Raw genomic sequence first — 10,587 nt, forward strand, 5'->3', positions numbered from 1 at the left:
GCTAAGGCCAAGTAGGTTAAATTAAAGGGTGGTTGCACTGTTCATATTTATATGGGAACATTTCATTATATGGTCAAAGGTTGATAAAAGCAATCTTGATTTAATATTGTATTTTTATAACCAAATTAATTATATGGAAGCATTTTTTTGGTCAAGCTGATATTTGTACAGTATAATAAAATGGGTTTTCCTGAAAAGGGTGGTTGTTCTAGGATTATATTTTCTTAAGGAATAAGTTCTGGCAGAATATTTTTAATCATGCAAATTAAATGACAATTATTATTTGAGAGTTGAAAAATAATACTTCTAATTTGAATTATTCAAGGTATTTTAATTTCCTACATATTTTTTGAAAATATTATTGGATTATATCAATGTACTTTTTTTTGGAAAAAAGTATAGGATATCAATATATTATATGCTAATTTATTGTCAATAATAATTAATTATTATATTTTAAATACATATATAAGGAGACACATTCAGAAAATACATTTATAAAGATACTTTGATTAGACACAATTATAAAAAATATATTTTTATTAGACATATTCAAAAATATATTTTTATTAAACACAGTTATAAACAAGAATCGGTAGAAATAGTGTTGATAACGTAACAAAATTGTTTTTTTTTTTGTTATTATTCTTCTTTCGCGCGGTTAAATATCTATGTGAGTATTAATATGTACTACGCAAGTTATGGATATAGGATAGAGGTTAAAATAGAGAAAATCAATTATAGTAGTACCAATTAATAAGAGTTGACTTTATTGAGAGTTGAGACATAACGTAGGTCATTGACTGAGAAACTGTGCTCCAATTAAAAAGGGGTTATGATGCGCATTATTGTTGTGCATGCTGTTGTGTTCGACTTTGGAGGCACAACCAACACATTTCTTCATAAGGAACATCACTCATAGAAAAAGAAAAAAAAAATGTCAAACTAAAATATGAGAAATATTAAATCTAAAAAAGAAGATAGTATATTAAACAAATTAAGAGGAAGTTATATTTTCGGTTTTTCTAATTGTCTAAGATAATGTAACATTTTTGAAATAATAAATAAAGTAACATGTTGATTAGGAATTGGCTTTGACCAATTGAAGGGTTACACTATTCAACATTCAATATTCAAACGCGTTGTATTTAAATTTGGACCGTTTCTTTTATACTGTAGATATTTAGATTCTACTAAATCTATCATATCGTATTACTAATAAAACTGGCTTAATTAAGAGACATTTAGAAACATCATGGTTACATACTTCTTTTAAATTATAAATGAGATAATAAAATAACGGATTTAGCTAATATGACATCATTGGTTACATACTTGTTAAAAGTATTAATAGCGGAAATTTTTAAATTTTTATTTTAATAAATATATCACAAATGCCATTAAAAAACTTCAATTTTGCATTTTTTATTAAAAATTAATTAATAACTTTAATATGTGTGTTAGTTAAACCAAAACAAAAAAGAATTTATGACTATAAAAAATAAATAAATAAGAAAAGCATCTTATGAAGTGAATATAAATACAAGAGGGGTGCTAGGGGCCAGCATTTTTACTAAATTCTGGCCAGCACTTAACCATCAAAGGAAAATTGAATGATTCTCTACCATTAGATGCAATCTCACATCATTGTGATGGCTAATTGATGGCTAAAAACCTCAAAATCTGCTGGCCCCTTAGACTTTCTCTAAATACAAATAAAAAAATTTAATAAGTACTACAAAATACTATTATTATTATTATTATTTTTATCGAAGATAGGAAGATTCAAAACCGGAACCTCTTAGATGAATATAGATGTCATTTGAGTTATAGCTCATTGGCATACTACGATGATGATGATGATGACGACGACGACAACGACAATTATTGTTGTTATTGTTATTGTTACTGAAATAAAAAAAAAATAAAAAAACAAAAGGCATTATAACATTATTGTTGACGTATTTTTTAAATAAAGTATTGATGTAATAAAGATATAAAAAATAATATTAATATATAGTGAAATAAAACTGTTGTTTTTATTGTTGTACTTATGCAGAGTAAATAATAAAGTAAGCAAAAATATTTTCCCCTAGATTTATTTATTTTTAATTTTAAAAGGAAAAAAAATTCAAAAGACCAACTTACATACCAATTGAAATATCTAATATTGGGGAAAAAAATTAAATATGACTTCATTCTATTACTAAATATTCAAACAGTAGAACAGAACAATTAGATATTTAGGAAATCAACATTTTTTCAACCAATAATCAACCTAAGTAAAAATTAAAAGGAGAAAAAGAAAAAAAAAACATTTGGACCGAATTCTCTTATGCATTCTGTTCCACTCTATTCCATTCCACTACCTATCAATAATCCAAATATCCTTAGCCTTAACTAACCTCTAATTCCAATCTAAAAAAAATAACATAAGCCAGAGGAATACAAGACTAGCAGATATCAGCACAGGTCAACAACAATACAATGATTCAGAAATAGGGACATTTGATGGGTCATCCCTTTTTCATGTCTCATTCAAAGATTATCACAAGTTATGTTCCAAAATAAATCTAGTCTTCGATATTACAATTTACAAAATGGCATTACTGCATAAACAACAAGGATCCATTACATATTTCAGTTCACACAAGTATCTCATATGCAGCAATTTACTTATCCCATTCCAAGTCTAAAGCAGGTGGTTCCACTTTCGATTGAAGACCAACCGTGCCCCCTGACTGATGAGTCATGCGGTCCCAACCCATGATGTGTGGCAATGCAAACTGCATTGAAAATCAATTTGACAAACCATAAAGTTGTCATAAAAGGAGCGTATTAAACATGAAACAGATGATTTGCATGAATAGTGAATCTAAAGCAAATCCTGAATCCTAACTCAGCAGTTAAAGAAACTTGGCATGACACATTCTAGCCGCCCAATGACATGTTTCTAGGTTCTTCCCGTCTCAAGTAAATTGTGCAAAAAGTCAAGGCGATGTTCTGTGCGGGGGCTTGTCCAGACGAACAAATTAGCACATATTCATTCAACTATATTTAGATTATAAAATGAAAACAAAACTCGGTTCGCTGACAAGGCACAGTATGCAATACCAGCTGATGCTAATAACAATCCAAACAGAGACCTCGGTTGAACTCTGAATAAACTCAATGGGCTATATAGATAATGAATAAAGATTTACGGCATTCTAGTATTGAATTAACCTAAGTTCGAAAACTAGAACTGTGTTGCTTAATGGAATTGAAAGGATGAAGACTGGATAGTCGATTAGGAGTTAGCTCTTATATCTGTTATGTCAATATGTCATTACCTTGCATTAAAAGAATTTCATAATTATACTTGTTGTATTAGTTCTATCATCGAGCTGAGATTCATATTCTCCTCATTCATTCTCTCAACCTCTCTAGTTAATTTTCATCTCTCTCAATCCTTATCTTGGTACTAGCTTTGGTCCTAATACTTTCCGGAACAATAAGCATACAAAATGACATGATAGTCATTGTTTTTATTCCTTCCCTCTAATGGCAGAAAAGAAAACGTTCAAAATAGGATAATATGCAACGAATTACAATCAGAAACTCAGCAGGCATAACCTGAGAAAGCAATAATGTAACTGAAACAATTCATGCAGTATATATAGAGAAGAAATATGACATACACTGCAAGCTGTCTTCATCACAGCAAACTCAGCAGTCGTGACAGGGACACTCAAGTAATCCTTGGTATTTAGCAGGTTATTGACAACAGCTGCCAAAGTAGACACAATCCAAATGAACAAGGAATACATTATTCAACGTAAAATAAGTGCAAAAGAAGAAGGGGCCAAAAACCACACACACACGTATTACACAAAATCTTACTCAAAGACACGAAGTAGCCATTGCTGCTTGCATGAGGCTTAATTGATAAGCTTTTTCTCACTTGACCAGCATTACTGCAGCACAAGGTATGTAAAGAAAGTGCCATCATTAGGGTAATGCCGGATACCTAAATGTATCTGTAATTCAATCTCATTTGCCTCTCACACGATAATTTAATGGCAGTCGAAAAACTAAGGCTGGAGTGAGATAACCAACCTCGATAACATGGAGGGATCATGAAAGAATTCACAAGAATCCTGAGGGCCCATGCTTATCAAAGAGCCAACTTCAGTCGCCGAGAGAGCAAATCTCTGCAAAAAAGGCAATTGAAATAAGAGACAGATGAAAGAACATCCAAAGAAACAGGATATACACCAGGGTAACTTGGTTTTCGATCCAAAACAAAGGTTTGAAGTTTGAACTAAAGAAAAGTCACAAGCTAACAACAAATTGGTTGAAGCAAAAGCATTACCTGCTTGTTCTCCCAGTCATACTTGCGCTCCCCAATGGAGTGCATGAAAATCATCATCATTGAACCACGGCGATCAACTACAACGGCCCCACTCTATGCAAAGATAAAAACACAAAATAAATACCGCATAGTGAAAAGTGACAAGTATAAAGTTTAAGAGCTAACATCCAACTTGGTGAAAGTTGGAAGACAAGGACTCAAAGAGAAAGCAGCTTTGCCCTTGTAAACGGAATAAGGAGCAAATATGCGATTTGACGTATATCCTGCAATTTAATGCACAGAACCATATTATTACAAACCAAATGGTGTAGCATAAATGCATAATTCATAAAGAAGAAACAAAATACCTTTAGCAGCATATTTATTATTGGTAGCTGTAGAAAACGCAGCTGAATCCCTAGGATCAGGTTTTGTAAAGGAGAGGGGTTCCAGTAAGCGGGGGCTGATTAACAACAAAATTAAAGGCTGAGTTTGGGGTTTTGATCATTTGAAAGGTAAAGGGAAAGGGAAAGTGTTTGTTGTAGTACCTGGAACCGGAAATGGAAGGTAGAAGGCGAGACAGCTTCAACATTTTTGGTGATTCTCCAACTTTCCCTCTTCTTTCTCTTTCCTCTCTTCACTCTTCTTCACTCCTCTGGCGCACTCCGCATATTGAAAATGGTAATGGACTTTTTTTGCTTCTTATCGCATGGCCCACGGGCCCAATATCAGACGGACCACAAGCCTCTTCTGGAAAACACAAAAGATTATTATTATTATTATTAAAGAATTTAAAGTTATTAATTAAAAAATAAACATTAAAGTAAAAAATTTACAAGCTATTTAACATTTAGAGTGTATGGAATAAATAAATTTAAATCAAATAAAATATAATAAAAAAATTTATCATATTGCTAAAATATGTAACAAAAATATAAACTTAATTTAAAATATTATTTATTTTTATGCATAATTCTAATAAATAAAAAATAATATTTTTTTAATTTTATATTCAACACCTTAAACTATATACTTTTAGAATTATTATTTTTTTATTTTTATCGTATCATCTTTTCGTATTATATTATTCGTTTCTCTAACTATTTTTTATACATAAATCTATTATTATCTCGTTGCCACTATGATTATATTATATTATTCTCTTCACATTTTTTCTTTTCTTCTCCTACTTCTGCGTTCTTTTTACCCAACTACGCAATTAATCACTATCATTATCTATATTTTTTATGTGTACTTAGTAAGAAAAAATTTAAGACGTAATAAATCCAAAATTTCGGTCAAATTATTAATACTTTATATCAACAATCCTAACAAATAATATTAAAATATATTATATCTTTTTAAAAGAATATTATGGGCAAAAAACAGAAATAAGTTAAGGGAGGAAAAAAATTACTTGAATCAGCCAAACTGAAAATTGCTTCACGAATCAGCCAAAACACATTACTATGTAATTCGAACTAGCTTGGTTCGAACTACAATAACATATAATTCAAACCTACTTGGTTCGAACTACCACTAGAATAATTCGAACTAGTTTGGTTCGAATTACACACATGAACCACTCTCCAACTAATTCGAACCGAGTTGGTTCGAATTACTCTCAAATTGCCTCAAATAGTAATTCGAACCAGGCTAGTTCGAATTACTGTGCATGGGATCGTAACTAATGAATATGTTTTGTTCCCGGATTTTTAAACGAAATGTCTGTTGAATGCACACGGTAATAAATAAATCTACAAATTAAATTAATACATGATGCCGAAATTAAATAATATCAAAACGCAAAGTACAGATGTTTTCATAGTAACTGATAGACGATAAAGCAATAAGTAACACAGACATACATCAACTGATAAATACATAGACGAAGATAGGTAACATACAACATGGCACACAAATCATCTAAATAGGTGCGACCCCGTGAAGCAACGACGTGGTACTCGTGTCCTCTGACCTCTCCGGATAAGGGGCTCCTCATCCTTGATCTCATCCTCCTCGTCCTGCGGGGCTGCCTGTGCAGGCGTCCTAGGCTGGACATGTAACGGTCGGGATGAAGACGGCCCGGCAATTGAATGTGACCCAGCAGTATGTGCCAAAGCTAGGGTACCACCCAAAACGAAATAGTCAGGAGGAGGCACAGAGGGAGGCTTATTCAGATCGACATCTAACTGTCCCTGTGTTCCCGTCGTCTGACTCCGCCCACGGGGCAGCCTCATTCTCCTGCATGATGGCACTGATCTCATCGAGGAAGTGTCGTCCACCAAAATCCGCATCAAGACCAACACCGGCAAGGAAGTCTGAAAACGTGCTATCCGGACTCACCCACGGCGTACTCTCCTGAAGTGTCTGGTCATCACCGGGAACACCAACGAAGTAATCTTGGAGCGGCCCCTCCCCAAGTCCAGCCTCACCATGGGCAGAGGGATCTCCGATAGCGTACCCCTCTCCACCCTGCCCGCCATGATGGGGACTAACAACCCCGACTGCAGCCCCTCCCCCACCGGCCACGTCACCAAGATCACCATCGTCGTGCCTCGCAACAGGCGCCCTCTATCTGCCTCCACGCCCTCGTCCTCGACCACCACCCCTATCTGCCTCATCAGCCTCCTGCATAGCTTGGTCTAGCCACCTCCACTCACGCTGGCTCCGTCGTGTCCCGACTCGAACTCTCCTCTCTATCCGACGCCTATCAGAGACGTCGTCAACTCGATCCATGTTAGGAACTAGCCCAGGACCCCTCTGTGACGCCTCCACAGGAATAGGAACGCCCCTCGGATCCCCCAAATACATATCTGGTGACAATAACCTCTTTCCATGATTACTCCACCAATCTAGGTATGTGTGCGATGGTCCAGGGTCCGCAACAATATCGAACCAGAGGACATGGTCCGCACGACTCTCCCAATGAATATGCCAATGCTGCAAAGCGGACGGGAACCAACGATCACCGCCTCTCCCGTCCTTCGACATCAGAAAGTCGATGTTCAGGGCAGGACGCGGTCGGGGCTGGACACCGCCGAACTGTGGTAGAACCCTATCTATCTGATGCCACTCTATAACGGCAAAGTATATCAGTGACGTCACAGACCGCCACAGCGCCGTGTGTCGAGGCTCCAACGCCTCCGGATGCACAACCTGAAGTACCTCGGGGGAGCTATACGGCATCCAGATAAACTGCACAAAAGTTATAACATTGTCATGCAAACTTCTTCTACAAAATCTTAAAGTCTAGTTATTTAAATAAAAGTAACCGAAAGTATACTCACATCCCTGGGCTGTAACATGTCTATCTGCAGTCTCGACATCTGCACTCTAGGACCCTTCTCGCTAACGAAAGGGTTGTAACCTGACCACCCGCATTATTAGAACCACATAAAAAACCAGTAACAAAAATAAGTAATAACAAAAACCACTTATCAAACCAATAGCACAATATACATATGAAACCAATATAACAAACCGCTTACAAAGGCACATAGTAAACCACTAATAAAAACTACTAAACTGAACCGTCAACAAAATCACATGCTTAAACCGCTAACATAAACCGGAAGCTAATCCACTTACGAAAACCACATGCAAATCCACTATCATAAACCGCACATAAAACCACATGATAAACCACTTCCAATACCACCTAAAGTAATCCGCCAACATAAACCATCAACAAAACCACTAATATAAACCGCTAACTAAAACTACATACAAAACCTCTAAAATAAAACACTTGCAATACCACTACGATAAACCACTAACATAAACCGCCACTAAAACCACATGCAAAACCACTAACTCAGATAAACTGATCGCAAAAATGTGTTCTATCCACTAACCTCGTCGTTGATGACCCCGGCTATATGAGCGACTCCGTCCAACCGATACAGCCTTGCCGGATCGTCCCCCATCGGCAGATTTTTCTGTTCGAGTCTTTGTCGGATGGAATCTGGATCATTTTCTCTGAGATTTGGTTGGGGGTATGGGAATGGAGAAGTTGTTCGAATGAGGGTGATTCGAACTCCTTATATAGCCGAAAACTTACTAATTCGAACCAGCCTGGTTCGAATTACTATTTGAGGCAATTTGAGAGTAATTCAAACCAACTCGATTCGAATTAGTTGGAGAGTGGTTCACGTGTGTAATTCGAACCAAACTAGTTCGAATTATGCTAGTGGTAGTTCGAACTAAGTAGGTTCGAATTATATGTTATTGTAGTTCGAACCAAGTTAGTTCGAATTACATAGTAATGTGCTTTGACTGATTCGTGAAGCAATTTTCAGTTTGGCTGATTCAGGTAATTTTTTGCTCCATTGGCTTATTTCTGTTTTTTACCCGAATATTATTATATAAATACTACTGTTTTAGTTATACTACTATTATAGTTAATATTTAATAAATAATTTTTTACTATGAAAAATATTAATGTCATGTAGTAAAAATAAATATATTTTTTTAAAAATTTATCGTTATAAATTTGTGTTAATAAGATTATTTAAAAGACAATTTAATAAATCTTCTTATCTTACTATATTATCAGTGCTATGTGCAAAATAAATAATATTGTTGTAAAAATTAAATTTAGTTTATCTTTTCACAATATAATTTATAAAGGTAAAAACAAAAATACATAGACTCATTTTTAAAATTACAATTTTTTTTATAACAAATATATAAAATCAGACTATGAAGTAAATATAGGTTATGTTACTGTGTAAAAAGGAGATTCTTTCAACACATATAAAAACTACCTTGGCGATCAATGACATAGGTAGCGCCGTGGCGAAAATAGCATACCGATGCATAATAGAACACGAGCGTTAGTATAGGATTAGACTCTCAAACGGGTTAATCCAGCCCATGTAGGTCCGATCCGTTAAATTTATGGGTTAAATAAGTTGGACTGTTTAAATTCGTTTTATTCGTGAGCCATAATTTTTCAGTCCAGACTGTTTATAGTCAGTCTGAGTTAAACGGGTCAATCTGTTTATCTTTTTATTTTATTTTTTAAAAAATATTTTGACAAAAAATATTACTTTTAGATAAAAAACATTTTAAAAATAATAGTTGATAGGTCGAATTTTCGGGTCAGATCGAAAAAAATATTCACTAAAGGTGCTAGTTTTTTTTTTTAAATGTAAAAAAATTAAACGGGCCATCCGTTTATCCCGTGGTTTAGCCCGTTCAACTCGTTATTTTTTTTAGGTTAATCAGGTTCAGCCTGTTTAACCCAAAATTTAAACGGATTTAATTTTAAAGACAAAGCTCACCCATTTAAATGGAAAAACGAATTGACCCGATAAATTTAATCCATTTTAATGGCCCTAGTATAGGATCCATGCATCTAAAATACTGCAATCAATAGGCTCCACATGTTTTTTAATTTATGCCCAATGAAATTTGTTAAATACTTAAATTTATTAGTAATTACAATTAAAAACGGGCATTTATATATGCATAAAAATTAAAAAAGCCTTTTAGAAAAATTATAGAATTTTAAATAAATTTTACTATTCTATTTATCGTTATTAAAGACCTACAAATAAAAATTATTAGTTTTTTTTATTTCTACTAATAATAATGAAATGTAAATTTTTTAAAACAATTATATTTTACATAAACGGTATACTTATTATCAAATTTTAAAAAAAATATACTAAACAATTTAATTTAGAGAAATAAGAATATACGAGAAATAAAAACATATTTATTATCATATTCTATAAATAAAAATATATAATATTTTAATTAGGCTGACAATATGTATCTTATCTGCCGGTACTTAATCCTATCCAATTTTATTGGGTAGAGTTGTCTATTCGATCCGTTGCAAATAAAATAGAGTGTAGATAAAATTTATTTGTAGATAAGATCGAATGCAAATTTAGAGTATATCATATTCTATTCTACCAGCACTCTTAATATATTACATAATATATATTTAAAATTTAAAAGTTATATATACAGTGAATGAATATTAAACCTATAACATTTATTTTGTAAAAGCTCAAGATAATTACTAAGTTAATAATTTAAATTATTTATTAACTTATTAGTTTAATACATTTATTATTTAAAGAATAATATTGTAAGAACTTAGAATTAGAAAAAAAGTGATGAGATATTTATTTTTTTTTGTGTTATTTTAATTTTATTAAGAACTTGATGATCATGTTATTTGTAATTTTATTTTAGATTTTTTTAAGATTTTATTTTTTTAATTTTAATTTTAGTTT

General features: G+C 33.1%; 1 protein-coding gene across 1 annotated transcript; it reads right to left on the bottom strand.

Moving 5' to 3' along the window:
* Positions 1 to 2,488: 2,488 nt before the first annotated feature.
* On the bottom strand, positions 2,489 to 5,031 carry LOC107491995 (single-stranded DNA-binding protein WHY2, mitochondrial). Its single transcript, XM_016112944.3, has 8 exons — positions 4,882 to 5,031; positions 4,702 to 4,796; positions 4,520 to 4,617; positions 4,355 to 4,447; positions 4,099 to 4,193; positions 3,883 to 3,956; positions 3,681 to 3,769; positions 2,489 to 2,786 (listed from the first exon to the last, which is right to left on the bottom strand). The coding sequence occupies exons 1-8, from the start codon at positions 4,923 to 4,925 to the stop codon at positions 2,673 to 2,675; spliced, it is 702 nt and encodes a 233-aa protein (XP_015968430.1). The 5' UTR covers positions 4,926 to 5,031; the 3' UTR covers positions 2,489 to 2,672.
* Positions 5,032 to 10,587: the final 5,556 nt, after the last annotated feature.

The sequence above is a fragment of the Arachis duranensis genome, chromosome 6, assembly GCF_000817695.3.
Source record: "Arachis duranensis cultivar V14167 chromosome 6, aradu.V14167.gnm2.J7QH, whole genome shotgun sequence".
NCBI lineage: Eukaryota > Viridiplantae > Streptophyta > Magnoliopsida > Fabales > Fabaceae > Arachis > Arachis duranensis.

Bases quoted from the DNA above. Each gene is read 5' to 3' on its own strand.
- LOC107491995 (XM_016112944.3), bottom strand. From the start codon at position 4,925: ATGTTGAAGCTGTCTCGCCTTCTACCTTCCATTTCCGGTTCCAG. The intron at 3,770-3,882 runs GTAAGATTTTGT...CTACTTTGGCAG, and splicing joins TGGCTACTTCGTGTCTTTGA to CTGTTGTCAATAACCTGCTA. The intron at 2,787-3,680 runs GTATGTCATATT...TTTTCAATGCAG, and splicing joins TGATGAAGACAGCTTGCAGT to TTTGCATTGCCACACATCAT.